Raw genomic sequence first — 17,409 nt, forward strand, 5'->3', positions numbered from 1 at the left:
AGAAAGACCATCTATTACATGCAACATTGAAAAATATGGTGTACTCCCTCAGTTTCCTAAAGATCTTCTCTCTTTCCGTTTAAGGGTGTTTCCAAAAGATCTTCCCTCTTTTGCTTTATTCCTTATTTGGCAAAACAAATTTCCCTATTTATCCTCTCATGTCACTATCATATGGTCCACCATTACATTATTAATTCAATTTTACTCCTTTTCTCTCTCCTACTTTAACCCCTTTATATTTGTTTATTTATCTAAACCCCTTTCTCTCTCCTACTTTACTCACACCATGCCCCACACAACTTGATTTTCCTTGGTATCTATAGGAACAGTCAGTGGGAAGATCTTTAGGAAACGGAGGGAGTATTCAAGTACTAACTTTGACTGCATTTTAAAATTGATATATAAGTACAAATACTATCATATAACATATCGTTGGATTAGTTTCAAAATTTATTTTCAAAATATTAAATTTTTATAAGTTCTACTAATTGATAATTAAAAATATTAACAATTAAACTATTTGATTGACATATATAAAAGTCAACGTATTACATATAACAAAAAAAAAACTTTTTTCGATATTTGTATATCCGTTATTTCATTTTCCACAAGGATGAAATTTGAAAAATACAATATGAATATGAATATATCTTTCCTAAAAAAAACTTTATATTCACAAATTGACCTATTTAATTAAAAAGGTTATACTAATAAATTAATAATAATCCAAGAGAGTGTATAATTTAAAAAAAGTGTAATCCAACTCCAAATTGGATTTGACAAAAAAACCCTACTCCCCCGCGTGCCATCCCAACTTCCCCCGAGTCTCTCTCCTCCTCCTTGGCCCTTCTTTCTCACTCTCTGAATTTCCCCTCACCCAATTTCAGGAACCTACAAAAACCCCTTTCTTCTTCTTCTTCTTTCTCAGATCTACACTTGTATTCCTCCATTCTCTCTCACCTTCTATTCATATCAATTCTATCAGTCCTTCTACTTCACTCACTTTCTCTCTCCTCAATCGCCGAGTCATCAACTCGTGACTCGTCCAATCTCACTCGCCAAATCTTGACTTAGCAACACACGCTTACTTCAAAACGCGCAAATTTCGATTATTAACGGTGGTGGAGTCGGTAGCAGCAGTAGCGGACCACAGGTCAGTTCATCGATTCTCGTTTCGTTGATTTTTGTATATATTTGTTCTGATTCTTGATGAATTTGAATTAGAATTTGAATTAGAATATTGAGTTTATGCTCAATTGGAATTATATTGCTGAATATGTTGAATTTTAATGCTCCACGCAAAGTTGATTGATTTTGTTTCATGTTTTTTCATGTAGTGAATTTGTACTTGTATTTTGCTCGATAATTTGCTTTGAGTTATTGGAATTGTTACATATTGATTTGAGAAGGATTGATGTTGGATCAATTTATGTAATCGTTGCTGTGGAATTGATGTTATAGGAAAGTGATTTTAAGATGAATATGATATAACTTTTCTAGAATGAAGTGAAGTTAAGAATTGATTTTTTGTAAAAAGCAATGCATAAAAGAATGATGCCACTAGTTTGCCGATTTATGATGGTTGTGATTTGATATTATATGATGTGTTGAATATAATTATTCTGGTATTGTGTGAATTGTTTGGTGCTAACACTTAGTCAAAAATCTTGGATCCGCCACTATCTAGACCTATCTTATCACGAGTTTCAGGTTTTCAGATCATATTTGATATTAGTTTTTTTTGAGGTTTTTGGTTTCTTAATAAGTGTGTAATAGATATTGGTAAGGTTCTTTGACATCTTACTTAAATCACTAGCCAAACAAAGGTAGATGTTTTTCATGATTTTGAAGATTTTGTGTAGTTCTACTCGTTTCTTGGTTATGTGGTTTTTTTAACGAGAGATTGTTCAACTCTTTTCAAGTTTTGGTGCCACCAAGGAGGTGACTGGGGTTCCATAGCAGTTCAAGTTCAGAATAGTCCTATAGAACTGCCTTATACCTAAAAGCAGGAACTTTTAAGTCCTGATCAACACGATTAATCTGATTCACTGTTATGTCGATTACTTTTCACCAAAATGATGCTCACTTGGCTATGTTGTTACAAAGAGTTTTTGTTGTCAGATTACGCATGGCTCTGTTAGTAGAGTTTTTTGCTTTTGCCCCTCTTTTGAGATACCTTATACTCCTATGACATTTTCGCTGGTTGTAGATAGTGTTTTGTCCTATAGAACCTTTTAGTTCTAGTCTTATTGAACTTTTAATCTAGTGGAATGTAGATACACTATTTTTAACACAAAACCCTTCATGCATTTGGAAATATTCTATTTTTGTGTTTTCTGGTTTCCTACTGAGGTATAGTAAGTCAAATATTTAACATCAGCTTGAATTCTAATGCTTGCTTTCTTCTATTTTTTGGGATCAGAAAATGCGTCAAGAAATGTAGCATCACAATATTGTTATATTTTACTTGTTAAAAATGATAGGAGTGCTCTTTTCAGTGCTAGCTGACTGAAAAGCATCGCTTTTGTGCAATGTCAATAGGGTCCCTTTAAATCATAAAGAAGTTATTATAACCCTTTTCAGTTCAGCTAAAAAAATTTAGGGTTCCATACATTGAGCTTTGTGTTAGCTGGACGGAAAACACCAGTTTTGTGCACGTCAACAGGGTGTAACATCCACAATGATTGGCCATGCAACTGTTATGACACTATCCATAATGTGATCGTGCAGTTTATGTTGATCATGTATGGTATTGACTGAATTTTTTTAGTGATTGAAACCTCTCTTGGGAACAGAAATGGGTTTATTATCTGCTCTCTTGACTCTGAGCTAGACATCTTCATGGTTTATTTGGGCAGTCCTAAAATAATAAGTGAAAGTTGAGTCATTGAGGTCTTCGTTATTTGTTGCATATTGTTGGGACATAAACTTTTGTTTTCTTTCACAGCCATCATTTTCTCTGTAGTGGCTATTCATTTATGTTTTAGTAGAAACATATGATGGCTGAATTTTTTTTTTCTCACTTTAGTAATTAAGACTCATCAACTAGGTATTGGTTATGCTTTTATCACGTGTTGGGTTGAGTCAAGTTTCAGGTTTTTTATTGGATGAAGTTGGATTGCATCGGCTTATGGAGTTTCTCAGGTTCGAAATTATGTCAATAATGGGTTGGATTAATGTGAGATTGGGGTTTTTCCGGTCAGATTTGGTGCATGTTTGGGTTTCAAGATATCGGTTAGGTTTCAGGTTTACCATTTCCTTGGGCCGTGAACTTTGATATCTTTAACTATCGACCACTACATTTCCTTCTTTATTCATACTCATGGGTTGAATTTTCTCGTCCAACTATCTTTGGCAAGGTTTGAGAATCAAAAAGCGAGAAACAATGGTATGTACACCTTGAAGAATGCAGATGCTGTATGTATACTTGAATAATAAACCTATAATTAATGTTTAGCATGAAATAAGGATTTGAAAGAAGTTCTCAACCACTCCAGTGAGCTCATGTTGTTTTTTAATAGAAGATATGATGGGGGTAGGGAGAGATGATAAGGTAAATTAGGGAGACAAATGTGGAAAATAAGGGTGAATCAGAACATGTAATTTTTAGATAGTGTAAGAAGATGACTGTTATCACAAATGTTAGGATTAATATTAACCTCTTAAAAAGAAAGTACAAGATATGGTAAAAAAACAGACAAACCAGAATTTGAAAGTTGCCCAGCCTATACTCGTCTGAAATTTGAGCTAACCTAACTTGAGTCAACTTGATGTAAATGAACCCAATGCCCAATTAGACCTGACCCTAAATTTTGAGGACCAACCTAACATACATAGTAGATGACTTAAATAAAATTCAACTTGATGCTAAGCTATGTTACATGGACATGGGTACCAGTATTCGATACGAGTATGGATTCGAGTGTCTGGTATGTCAAATCTGAAATTTCTTTGTACGGGACGTCCTTTGGGCATGGGCGCGGGTACAACAAAAGAAATTCCCAAGAAGAATATTATCGTACATTTTTCTTAAAAGCAATATTTTCCCATAGGGAAATTAGCATTTCTTTAGGGAATAGATGAGAAAGTGTGATATAAAATAAACTCAAATTGAAAAGCATCTTTTCCCAAAAAAGAGCCCACATAGCTATTGTGCTCAAAACTCAAAAGCCCGTTTGCGAATTAACAAACACTATTGTGGGATGAAACAGAGAGCACGGAAAAAAGAAACAAAATGCAGTTGTCTGTACTTGAGAGAGAAAAAGAAATCCACGTGAAGTAAACATAGCCCAACCTTTGTTTTTCTCTCTCCTTACCCCGACTCTTGTGTCCTCTCGCAACCAGTCTACCACCCATCTCTGTGACTTTCTCAGGCGACTTCCTGACCATTTTCGATGGTGCATGAGGCATATTAGGTAACCCGTCCTCTCTTTCTTTACTGGTTTCCCTCCTCCCAGATTTAGCCATATCCGAGTGCAAATTGAGGATCCGGTGTGTAATTCTTGTTCATATCCATATCGGGTAGTACTGACATCGCCATGCCGGGGATTTTGCCGTCTCCGAATAACATAGATGCTGAGATATGAAACAATAAATACTCCTAACTTGATCGTAATGATATGAATCAAATGTGATTTGACTTCAAATAATAATATTGTTCCATCATAACAAAACCCGACATGAACACCCCGATTGACTATTAATTACTATAGCTATCCATGCGTCATGGTCGGTGGTCATTGTTGGGGTGTACATTTGGGCCAGTGATGGCATTGTAACAGTCTTCCTTATCCTCTCTCTGTTTTCCCCATCACTTGGCGTCAGACACCCCTCTCTCTTGCCCCTGATTGGAAAGTTTATGAAAAATCGGTTAAAATTATACCAAAAATATGTTTTATTATTGCCTGAGATTCAAAAGGACCTTTAACCTTCTTTTGATGTTGTGTAATGATAAATTAGGAGTTGGTAGACTTTGAATTTGAGAAAGAATGAGACTCTGTTTAGTAAACATTAGAAGGAATGTTAGTAAAAGGATGAAGTAGCTGAAAGTTGAAAAATAGCTTGTTACAAGATTTCAAGGTATTGAAGGTTCTTTAGGAAAGCTAGCTGAAATAACTGAAATTGTAAATTGTCAGAAGAGGACATGCTTGTACCAATAGATATGTAGTCCCTCCGTTACTAAATAGAGTTCCCATTTCTTTTGGGCACAAGTATTAGGGAGAAATCGTAAGTAAAACCTTAGTTGTATTAAATCAGAATTAAAAATTGAGGTTTGTTTACTATTCATAAATTATTTATGGAGAGAGAGAAAGAGGGTCACTTAACAAAGTCATCTTGTTTATCGGGAAGTGAGATTGTGGGCCACTTTACAAAGTCATCTTGTTTATGGAGTGTTTTAATTGGTGGACCCATACCAAATAAGGAACAAGAAATCTATTTGGGACAAACATAAATGGAAAAATGGGAACACTATTTAGGGATGGAGGGAGTATATAGCATCTAAACATTTTTTTTTTAAAAATATAAGGTACTTTGAATGCTGAGAAGCTTGTGTGAGTAACTTTTAATGTGTGCTCCTTAACATTTTGAAGTGTCACCTTGTCAATCTCTCTTAGAGCAAAGCTATCTTCTCGTGTCAACTAGATGGATGCTTTGCTGAATAGTCATAAGTTTAAATCTCATATTCGGTAGTTGGAACCTATATCTCTTATTATTGACCCTATTTTTGAAGTGGTATCTATGTGGGAGGGGGACATCATAAAAGATAGTGGAGCAATGTGAAATCACGAAGGTCTTTGAAGACTTTTGTATAGCTGTAGTCAGGTATTAGTTTCTGAGTGATACAGGGCGGTTGGACGTTTCTCAATTTTACATATCCATCACTTCATGTTGGTACTTAGAGCTCCTTGTCTCTTCTTAATATGTCTATATATTGCATTATCACAAAACAAAGTTTTCTACCTTGGACTGCCTTGTTCACTAGTAAGCTACATCTCTGTATAATGCCTTAAGGTGTTTCTCCTTAGAGGGTATATTAGTCGTTTAGGGTGGACACCAGACCCTCTCCTCTTCCCTTGTATAATAGAGATATATGAATTGGCTGTCATATATGGGCTGTTTGATCACTTTGATCAACAGAAGTCATGACATCTATATCAAAATGACTTGTATACTCAGCTTATTTTTCCAAGTCATTTTCACCTCTATAATTAGGGTATTCGATAAGTTAGTATAGTTGAAAAGAACTGAAAATCTTATTTTTAAATTATGCTGCAGGTTTATGAATTTATGTGAGAAATGGGATCCCGTGGGAGGCCATTCTTTGATCTTAATGAAACCCCCATGGAGGATGATGACGATATTGATGGTTCATCTGGTGTCCAGCCTCAAAAAGTTCTCCCCTCTCTGAATTCCTGTACATCTGATCTTCTTGTTTCATCGGTTGCTCCAACCAACATTGGAAATAATAATGCCTTTTCTCATGCTTCTTCGGTTTCTGGTTTTCAACCTTTTGTCAGAAATAGGATTGATGATCAGAAAAGGGCAAGGGATTTGGGTTCTGATACTGCCCCATTGCCTGAAGTAGGTGAGAGTAGTGTTAGGAAAGAGGTGGCTTTGTTGAATTCAGGTACTATGTATACTCAAGGTATCGAAAAAGAAGAAGGAGAATGGTCCGATGGGGAATGTTCTGAGCACCACGTAAGCCAAAGGGTTGAAGAAAAATTAGCGAGTGGTGTCAAAGACTTAAATGAGCAAGGATCTGTTGGTGTAGCAGCAAATAGTTCTCCTGCTGGGAGGTCCTTGAAGAGAATTTCTCGTGATTCTAGTCCTGCTGAATCTAGGAAAATTCAACATGATTATTCTTCAGCAAGATCAGATACTTTGCCAAATGATATCACAGGTGGCACCAGCCAGAATTTGAATGGAAATGTTGAATGTAACTCTTCCATGGATTTTCAGGAAGATTCAGACTCAGTCCCTAAACAAAAGGAAGTCAAAGGAGTTGAAGCAATCCATACTTTGAAGTCTGCTAATAGTCTTGGTAAACACAAGCTTGATGAGCACAAAGAAGCTATGCTTGGAAAAAAACGGAGCCGGAAGACAATGTTTCTCAATATAGAAGATGCTAAGCAAGCTGGTGCAGTAAAGTCTTCAACCCCTAGAAGGCAGAATGTTCCAACACCTAGCAGCACTCGTATGGTCAAGGGAACCCGAAATATGCGGTTATCTGGAGAGCGTAATGGAGAAAAGCAGAATGAGCAGGCTATCAAGGATCAGAATCAGGTTGATTTGTCATGCAATGATGATCGTAGTTCCACGGAACCTATTGAGCGTAAATCTGAATCCAACAGTGATATTAATGCAGGGCTTCTAGCTAGGCCTAGAAGATTAAATAGTTCCAATGATCTCTCAGCGGAGGGAAACAGTAGACATAGTTCATGGAAACAGCCTAACGATACGAGGCAGTTCAAGGATCCACAGACCCAATCGAGGAAGCTAGCTTCAAGTAGTCATGGCTCGACTGATCTAAAGCTAGTAAATAAGAAAAATCCTCCTAAGCGTCAACTTGTGACCAATCATCAATATCAAGATACATCAGTGGAGCGTTTGTTGCGAGAGGTGACTAGTGATAAGTTTTGGCATAATCCAGGTATACTTATTTATTTATTATATATATGTAATATGTGTGTATAGTATCTTGCTGGATTTTTTTCCCTTGTATTATATTCTTATCTTTTTTACTTGTTACTCTTTAGGGGTAAATGATACATGCAAATCTTGTAAGGTTAAATGAAATGGAAGTTTTGGATTGCTCAAATTTTGTTATAGTTATTTTTCTGTGCTAATGGGCTACGTTACTCCGACACCCTGTTCTACCTTGCGTGTCGCGTGTCGACTCGACACGACGCGCGACACGACGCGCGACACGCCTGGAAATGGGTGTCGATACGCGTATCTGAAAAGTGTCGGTCATAGCGGTCGAGTTGAGTTGAAATTTGCCGGAAAACTCGCCGGAAATTTTCTGCCATTACTGATTAAAAGAAGAAACAGAGAGAGGGATAAAAGAAGAACCAGGGAGAGGGAGAAAAGAGAGAGAAGATATGGCATGATGGGGAAGATGAATAGTGTCCTGGTGTAGTGCTTTAATACTTGGGACTTGTGTGCAACAAAAATAAAATAAATGAGGGTACATGAACAGCTGTAAAGCAAAGCAGTAAACTGAAGTACTGAACAGTCAACTTTACTTTTATATATTTTACATTAAAAAAAGCTGATGACTTATGAGTTTTTTTTCTTTTTGAAAAAATCTTTCTTAACTCCTACATTTCCCACGTGACCTCTTCCTCTTTCTTTCTTCTCCTTTTTAAAAATTCACTCTTTTTTTTCACTTTTTGCATACTATATATATATATACGTACTGTTAGTGTTTAATAAAATTAAATTTATATTAATTTTTAAAAAAGCTATATTTTAAAATTATTTTTTCATCAAAATAAAGTATCGAAAAATTATTTCCGACACTTTCAATGATAGACGTGTCTAGAATGTTGGTCAAGACACTTTATTGACCGTGTCGCCGTATCGGCCAAATTTTTGGAGTAGGGTGTCGGATCCTCCGATCCCTACTTGGATACGACACCCGTATCCGTGTCGGAGTAACATAGCTAATGGGTTTCTTTTTCTAGAACAATAACGGCGATGGAATGACGAATTTGGTATACAAATGAATGAAAATTTAAATGTGCATTCCATTGTTTTCTGAATTTTGGAGCGAACTTATGAGATTCATTTGTTGCTGTGTGTCTTTTGTATTCATTTCATCTTGTGGAGGAGGTTACATTTTCTGGTAGAAAAATTTTCAATGCTAATTCTAGAGATTTTAGGATTCCAAGCAATCATGTGATGATTCTACCTAGGTCTATTTTCCCTTACAATTTAGTTTTAGTTACTGTTCATATTATTTGATTGGACATGGAAGATGAAGTGCAATTTGCTGGCAGGAACATAGTAGCCAAGAATAAGAGCATGCATCAACTTTTGCACTCCTGCACTTTTTATAAAGTTACTCCTGGACAAATTTGTATTAACCATCAGTTGCTTAATTCATGTAGTAAAGGGTTCTTTCTTGTTCTACACCTGAATTTATTGCTTTCATTCTTGATTGTGATATTTTATCTTAATTTTTCTTCTTACTGTTTGGCAGAGGAATCAGAGCTTCAAAGCGTCCCTGGTCGGTTTGAATCTGTAGAAGAATATATCAGAGTGTTTGAGCCTCTGCTTTTTGAGGAATGTCGGGCACAGCTATACAGCACATGGGAGGAGTTAACTGAAACATCTTCAAGAGATGCACATGTGATGGTTCGTGTGAAATCTGTTGAAAGACGAGAAAGAGGTAACAATTATGTTTCTTTTGTATATATGGTTCAATAGTTAGCTAAGCAAGTTCATACCTCTTGATGCAATAGGTCTTAGGTAATGCTGTTAGCTGTTTTAGCTGGTGGTTTGATCTAGTGTCGCCTAATTTGGAGCATGATAATGGGTACAAAAAGGCAGTCTGCTTAGTTTTAAAGATTAAATAGTAAATGCAACCCTGATTAGATAATTTATCTCTGATATTATTGATTCAAAATGGAACATTATTTAGAATATGTTTTTTTTAGCTTATTCCAAGGTTTCATTAGTTGTTTTTCATACAATAAATCCTTTTGATTCCTGGTAAAAAGGGATTTAGCTAAGGAAAAGGCTTTTTACTTTTTATTTTTTGGCAAGTAGAAGAAACTTAATGGCCAATAACTCCACTTGGAGAGCCTAGTGACAAAGAGAACTAAGTACCATAGGAAGATTACAACCAACTCTATTCAAGATTTTTAGTGAACAGCTTGCGAGCTCAGCATAGTCCTGTCAAATAATAGAATGTCTCTGACCCCCAATTGCATTCACAGTTTCACACATTAGAGCTCCATGAACAGTATTCCTGTCTGACTTGTGCCTTAATATTCTTCTGGCAAGATCCATTTCCCTGCTCACAGAAAGAACAAGTGCTGAACTGTTACCTCAGTCTGCTGATGAAGGCAGCAATTATATTACATTGAACTTTCCAGTTGATGAACCTATCCGTGGTTGCTAGACTATTTTGAATGGCTAACCAAGTATTAAATTTGCTCGCAGAGGTAGCTTTAGTATTACAACTTAGCTTCCTCCATGGAACTTTCACCTGCACACGAGATATCACATTGTATGCGTTTTTAATTGAATAATCACTATGACAACAGAACCTAGTCCATCCTCTATGTCTGCTTGTTGGTGAAATATTTTTTCTCAAAGCAAGACACCAGTTTTGACCTCCCTTGTCCATAAATTCCAATGGACCCATCTAACCCATAATTTATCTCTCCTATGAGTTAGAGCCCAGAGTAATTTACAAAATTACAACCAGCAGCATTATTCCGAACACCTAATTCTTGATGTTTAAACCACCAGCAGCATTGGGCTAGCAAACAGATTCCTTGGCTATAGAAGTTCGCTCTGATTTGAGCATGCCCATAAATATTTCCTGCAGTAAGCTTTAATTTCCCTAATCAATTTCCTACAGAGAATAAATAATTGACTCCAGTATGCTTGCACACCAAAAAGGATACTTTTGATCATTTGAATTTTTCCAGCATAAGGAAGAAATTTAGCTATCCAAGATCTAATTCTTTTGGTGACCTTCTCAATCAAAGGCTTACACGGTATGTAAGACAGTTTTTTAGAAGAGAGGCACACCAAGATATCTAAAAGGGTGCTCAGACTGCTCACCCTTGTTCATATGCAACACATCTAGATCTGCTGTTCCACAGATGAACTCCAGAGATATACACATTGCTTTTATCAACATTAGCACTTAAGCCTGAGACAAGAGAGATGTGCTGGATACCCCTTTTTTGTCCCTTTTACAAATTCTCACTTGCATGCACTAATTTGCTTTTTTCCCATTCTTGCTCAAATCCTGAAGTGATGCCACTTAACTACAATAACTACCGCAGCAGTGGTTGCTGAAATATCGTTCCCATTGTACCTGAGACTTGCTAATTTCGGGATGGGGGAAAGAGAGAGAAGAGAGGGGGGGGGGGGGGGGGGGGGGGGGGGGGGAGAGAAAGATCTCTTTGTTATGCCTTCAATTTCTGGATTCCGGCCTGGAAAAGTAAGCAAGCACAGCCCCTCTTTCTTGGACGGCGTCGGTTGTATAAGTAATGTCCAATGTTGCCACACACTCGGGGGATACCAATACGTAAGACCACCTAAGATGGGCTCTTTTGTTGTTTCACATTTTTTAAAGTTTATGCAAGGCATGATATCCTCCGTTTCAAAATAGTTGCACAATTTGCTTTTTCACGTTTGCCAAGACGCTTGTTGAACGTTAATATCTCTAATCGCGTATAATTAAAAAATATAAAAAGTTGATATTTGGAATCCTCGTGTTGAAACGAATTTAATAAGATCCCACTTGACTATTTTTTTCTTATATAATGGTGAGATAAAGCTTGTCAAAGTTGGTTGATGAATAGTGACCAAATGGCAAATGGTGCAACTATTTTGAAACGGAGGAAGTATATGATAATATGTTGTCTCTTATCTTTAAAAAGCGAAGGCGCATACGAGTCTAGGCGCTAAGGAAAAGCATCTCAGAAGTCCGGTGCAGCGACCTATGACAGGCTCTTCAAGGCGGCGCCTCAGGCCGCCTCCGGTGAGGCACCAGGCTCACGCGTTGGCCGTTTTATGTAGAAACACGAGAGAAAGAGGGGAATGTGATAAAAATCATAAACTTGACTAAATTCTCATGAATTAGGTCTCATGCAGCTTTAATACTCTCATTCGACAGAAACCTGTGAAGTAATTACATGTTTTTGCTATAATCTGGACCCTAAATAGAAAGCCCTAAGAGAAAACCCTAATTTGCAATTTATACGAAATTGGACGTTGTCAACTGCTATGTTGCTCGGACTCTTCATTTCACCTCAATTACCCGTGTCGGATCCTCGACACTCGGACATGGGTGGGACACTTGGACACTTTGTTTTGGGCTAAGAAATAGAAAAAATTCCAAAAAATAGATTGCTGAATTGTCTCGACAGATGGACGATGCTGGCATGCCCAGCTCTGGTGGCCATCGCTGTGTTTTTTCCCCTCAGATCTGTCGAGTATTCTTGCTTCTTTCTCTTTGCTCGATGTTGTGTTCTCTTTAACCTCTCTCATGCTCCCTCCCTAGGGGCTAGGGGCAGGTGAGAAAAAAAAATCACGTGTTAAAAATTTTCTACTTACCCTCTCTGCCCAGCCCTCTGTTGAGGCAAAGCAAGTCTGACCTTTGCTTTTACTCTTCCAATGTTGAGTTGTCATTTAATTTTCAGCTGTCGCATAATTTTGAGCTGTCTTTCATCTCTCCTACTGCTTTTCATTTTTTATTTCTCTTTTAATCAGTTGTATTTCCTTCAACATCCTCGTGCCTTTATATTATATTTCCTCTTTTGTTTTGTTGCAACAATTTCCATATATAGGTGTTTTTATTTAGTTGCAAGATTTCCTTTCTTGGTAAAGGTTTTGGGGCAATTTGACCATTTTATCCTCACTTTACCTACCCCACATGCAAAAAGTATGGGTAATTAGGTCAAATCTTACTCTTTCTCCCCTTTCCTTAATATTTGCGCAAAAAGGCATTTGTTGCAACTAAAAAAAACAGAGGTAGTACTTGCTTTTGGGGCTTTTTCAACTGAAACTTCAACATAAAAATATTTTCTTAGAAAAATGTAAAGGTACGCCTCGCCTACGGGGTGCGCGTGCCTTTGCCTTACGCCTTGTGCCTTTTAAAACTAAGCATTGTCTAATTGTTAAGACATAATTTCTATTATTAGATCTCGCCGTGTGTATTGCATTCATTGCTTGACTTTTAATGGTTATTTTGGGAGCTAGGATGGTATGATGTTATAGTTCTACCTGCAAACGAGACTAAGTGGACTTTTAAGGAGGGTGATGTTGCAGTTCTTTCTTCTCCAAGGCCTGGTTCAGGTTTGTTTTATATCTCTTATTCGAGGTGAGGTTTTTACTCTATCAGCAGATATGTCGTTGATATTCTTTATTGTTCTCTCGAGCAGTTAGATCAAGGAGAAATAGTAATTCATCTGTTGAAGAATATGAAGAACCTGAAGGCTGTGCACGTACTGTTGGTACAGTCAGAAGACACACCCCTCTTGATGTTCGTGATCCTCAGGGGGCAATACTTCATTTTTTTGTTGGGGATTCATACGATCCAAATAGGTCAGCTAAAAGATCATATATATCTCTTACTCTTGTTTCATGCTCTGTACTTTTTGCTATTGTTCCACTGATGCTTTTTTGCAGTCTTAAACTTTATCCTTTTTCTGTACAGCACTTCTGATAATGATCATATATTGAAGAAGCTTCAGCCTAGAAGCATCTGGTTCTTAAGTGTGCTTGGCTCTCTTGCAACAATACAACGTGAGTACGTTGCACTGCATGCCTTTCGTCGGCTAAACATACAGGTGATTTCTAGTTTAGTGTGTTGGATGGAACAATTTAGTGGGTAAGGGAGTAGAGGGAGAATATGGGATTTATAGTCCCTATCTGGAAATAGAAAGGTAAGGGAAGAAAATGGAGGGGTCTATTTTCCCTCTTATAATTAACCAAAATTCTTTTAATACTGGAAAGATTTGAAAGAGAATGGAAGCTTATTTCTTTCCTCTTCGCACCTCACTTCCTTCCCTCCTCCCTTTTCCTTCATAGTTTCTTACCAAACACATTGTTAACTGTTTTTTATATGAAAAAGAAATGTTTGTTCAATTAATTTTCTAATGTTATTGTTAATAAAATCTGAAAATTATAAATTACAGATGCAAAATGCAATCCTCAAACCAAGCGCAGAACAGTTCCCCAAATACGAAGAGCAGACTCCAGCTATTCCTGAGTGCTTCACTCCAAATTTCATTGATCATCTCCATAGGACATTTAATAGTCCTCAGCTGTCAGCAATCCAGTGGGCTGCAATGCACACAGCAGCTGGTACTAGTAATAATGGGGTGACCAAAAGACAAGACCCATGGCCGTTTACTTTAGTTCAAGGTCCTCCTGGAACTGGAAAGACACATACAGTATGGGGAATGCTAAATGTGATTCATCTGGTTCAGTATCAACATTACTATACAGCATTGCTGAAAAAATTGGCACCTGAAAGCTATAAGCAAAATAGTGACAGAAATGCTGATGCTACTTCTTCGGGATCCATTGATGAAGTCCTCCGAAGCATGGATGAGAACCTATTTCGTACTCTACCAAAACTATGTCCAAAGCCTAGAATGCTCGTATGTGCTCCATCTAATGCTGCTACAGATGAGTTGCTTTCACGTGTACTTGATCGTGGATTCATTGATGGAGAGATGAAAGTTTATAGGCCAGATGTAGCACGTGTTGGTGTTGATACACAGTCACGAGCAGCACAAGCTGTCTCCGTTGAGCGCAGAACTGAGCAGCTTTTGCTCAAAACCCGTGAGGAAATTTTTGGGTGGTTGCAACAGCTGAGAGGCCGTGAAGCTCATTTGTCTCGTCAGATGACTTCACTTCAGGTGCAGCTGAATAGTGCTGCAGCTGCTGGTCGTTCCCAAGGTTCAGTTGGAGTAGATCCTGATGTTCTTATGGCTCGGGACCAGAATCGGGATGCGTTGCTTCAAAATCTTGCTGCAGTAGTTGAGGAAAGAGATAAAGTCCTAGTTGAAATGTCTCGTCTTCTCATATTAGAGGGAAAATTTCGTCCTGGCAGCAACTTTAATTTGGAGGAAGCTCGTGCCAGTCTAGAAACAAGTTTTGCTAATGAGGCTGAGGTTGTGTTCACTACACTCTCTAGTAGTGGTCGCAAGTTGTTTTCACGTCTTACTCACGGCTTTGATATGGTTGTGATTGATGAGGCAGCTCAAGCCAGTGAAGTCGGCATCCTTCCTCCACTTGCTCTTGGTGCAGCCCGTTGTGTTCTTGTAGGTGATCCTCAGCAGCTTCCTGCTACAGTCATTAGCAAGGCAGCTGGAACATTGTTTTACAGTCGAAGCCTCTTTGAGAGGTTTCAGCAAGCAGGCTGTCCCACAATGCTGCTATCTGTCCAGTATAGAATGCATCCTCAAATCCGTGACTTTCCTTCAAGGTACTTTTACCAGGGACGGCTTACAGACAGTGAAAGTGTTACCAGCCTACCTGATGAGAGATATTACCAGGATCCTTTACTTAAGCCATACCTTTTCTTTGATATTACGCATGGTCGGGAGTCGCACAGAGGTGGGTCCGTATCTTATCAGAACATACACGAAGCTCAATTTTGTCTCCGTCTGTATGAGCATCTACATAAAACTGCTAAAGCATTGGGATTGGGTAAAGTGACCGTGGGTATAATAACACCATATAAGCTGCAGTTGAAATGTCTGCAACGTGAGTTTGATGATATCCTTAATACTGATGAAGGAAGAGATCTCTACATAAATACTGTGGATGCTTTTCAGGGGCAGGAACGTGATGTCATTATTATGTCTTGTGTCCGTGCCTCGAATCATGGGGTCGGTTTTGTTGCTGATATCCGTCGTATGAATGTTGCTCTTACTCGAGCACGAAGGGCCCTTTGGGTATGATGAAAAAATATCTATGCTAGTCAATATTTTATTCATTCATGTAAAGTGTAGTGTTTTGTTCATTCAGGTCAATATGTTCTGATTTTGTTATTGCTTGACAGGTTATGGGAAATGGCAATGCTCTAATGCAGTCTGACGACTGGGCAGCTTTAATTACGGACGCAAAAGCTCGGAATTGTTACACGGATATGGATTCTCTTCCCAAAGATTTTTTGATGACCAAAGGACCTCCTTATAATTCTTTTCCAAATAAGTTCTCCTCTGGTGCTAGGGGCGTACGCCCTGGTGGTCCACGATCAAGGTTATTTGATATGCACACAGAGTCCAAGCCTGGGCCAATTTTAGAAGAAGAAAAGCCAAAGCATTTCTCTAATCGCAAGGACTAAGATACTCGAATCACTTGAAACATTGATAAGAATTTCTTGAAGACATTCTTGGAAGTTCTTGCACTTTGGTGTTCTGAAGAAGCAGCCATGTTGTGGTATTAAGTGGAGCACTTAACTGGTTAAGCCCTGAAGATGCTCTTGCTCTTTGTGCTGTCAGAAATACTTGCTACTGATATGACAGCAACTGTTATATGAACAAACCTTTGTGAGAAGATCATATAGCTCAAGGATACCTGATTATCTTTTGGCGTGAAAGTAATGGTGAGTATCAACAGCTCTTAGCCCACGTCGTTGGCTCCGCATGTATATGGGTATGAAGGTTTCCTGCATGACATGCCAATGCTTCAGCACATAGTGGTGTATGGCTGTATGCTTTGATTTGAACCTCTCCAATCATTCCAACACGATCTTCTGGAGGGTTAAAGGAATTGACTTGCTTTTCTGAGCACCAACTATTGACAAGTATATGAGAGCTTTGATCTTGTTGGTAAGCTTCGTCATTCCATCTTTATGGAATTTAGCGGCTTGAATCAATAAGAATCCATGCTGGCTTCAAAGATGCCGCTACTGGTCATAAGCTTGCTGCAATTTCATTTTAGGGATGCTGTGCATTTTTTTTTTGAAACGTGCATGGGCATTTTGATAAAATGCTTAATTATTTATATCTTCCAGGAAAGTTCGTTTTTTTTTTTTCAAAAACAAAATTATAGAAGAGTACATGATTTGTACAAGAAAACACCAGTAGTCAACAGGCGTAAAGGATGCTTGTGGGACAGTTTTGTACATAAACAATTCAGCAATAGATGAAGAATTCTTTCCTTCGCCCCTCTTGTGCTTAGCTATTTTTTTAATTATGCTTGGGAATGCTGTTAGTCTCCTTTGTTACAACGTTTTCGTCCTCTAAATTGAAGGCAATTTAAACTTTGTTTTTCCAACAATTCAAGTTTATAACGAATTTGAGCTAAGGGCAAACTCAATGGATAATTCAAAATTTCGGATCATCAATTATTTAATTATTTTCTTCTCCATTCTTGCATCTCACACATGATTTACTATTGATTTTACCATTATTTCTTTTTATCCTAATGAATTATCTACAATTTGAGATTTTTATATTCTCTTTTGTACTACTAATTCTTTCTCCTCAATTTCCTTTCCAACAGTTGACACGTGTCCTCCTTTCTCTATTATTCTGCCAGATTGCCACGTGTGATCCACTAGGCATAATCTAATGCTTTAAGATCACGAAGTTATAAAGCAGGAGAATAAAAGGAGCGGATATGTAGAAAATACATACTTGCGTGTGTGTTCTTAGTTTCTTCCTATGTTAACCATCTTCTGCGCTGTTACGGCTAATATCA

The 17,409-nt window shown here is 37.7% G+C and overlaps 1 protein-coding gene across 2 annotated transcripts; it reads left to right on the forward strand.

Moving 5' to 3' along the window:
• Positions 1-761: 761 nt before the first annotated feature.
• LOC104891497 (uncharacterized) lies at positions 762-16,873 on the forward strand. Of its 2 annotated transcripts, none has more exons than XM_010677199.4 (8): positions 762-1,153; positions 6,277-7,651; positions 9,206-9,394; positions 12,949-13,044; positions 13,131-13,293; positions 13,406-13,538; positions 13,887-15,656; positions 15,764-16,873. In XM_010677199.4, the coding sequence occupies exons 2-8, from the start codon at positions 6,298-6,300 to the stop codon at positions 16,046-16,048; spliced, it is 3,990 nt and encodes a 1,329-aa protein (XP_010675501.1). In that variant the 5' UTR covers positions 762-1,153; positions 6,277-6,297; the 3' UTR covers positions 16,049-16,873. The 2 variants fall into 2 exon arrangements, with proteins under 2 accessions (XP_010675501.1, XP_048498755.1); XM_048642798.2 differs by having other exon boundaries at positions 764-1,153; positions 6,519-7,651.
• Positions 16,874-17,409: the final 536 nt, after the last annotated feature.

This window comes from Beta vulgaris, chromosome 4 (genome assembly GCF_026745355.1).
Source record: "Beta vulgaris subsp. vulgaris cultivar EL10 chromosome 4, EL10.2, whole genome shotgun sequence".
Lineage (NCBI taxonomy): Eukaryota > Viridiplantae > Streptophyta > Magnoliopsida > Caryophyllales > Amaranthaceae > Beta > Beta vulgaris.

What these genes read in the sequence shown, in the direction of transcription:
- LOC104891497 (XM_010677199.4), top strand. Translation starts at nt 6,298, where the DNA reads ATGGGATCCCGTGGGAGGCCATTCTTTGATCTTAATGAAACCCCCATG. An exon ending in TTCGTCGGCTAAACATACAG is followed by an intron (nt 13,539 to 13,886) that starts GTGATTTCTAGT and finishes TATAAATTACAG; the next exon opens with ATGCAAAATGCAATCCTCAA. An exon ending in GAGCACGAAGGGCCCTTTGG is followed by an intron (nt 15,657 to 15,763) that starts GTATGATGAAAA and finishes ATTGCTTGACAG; the next exon opens with GTTATGGGAAATGGCAATGC.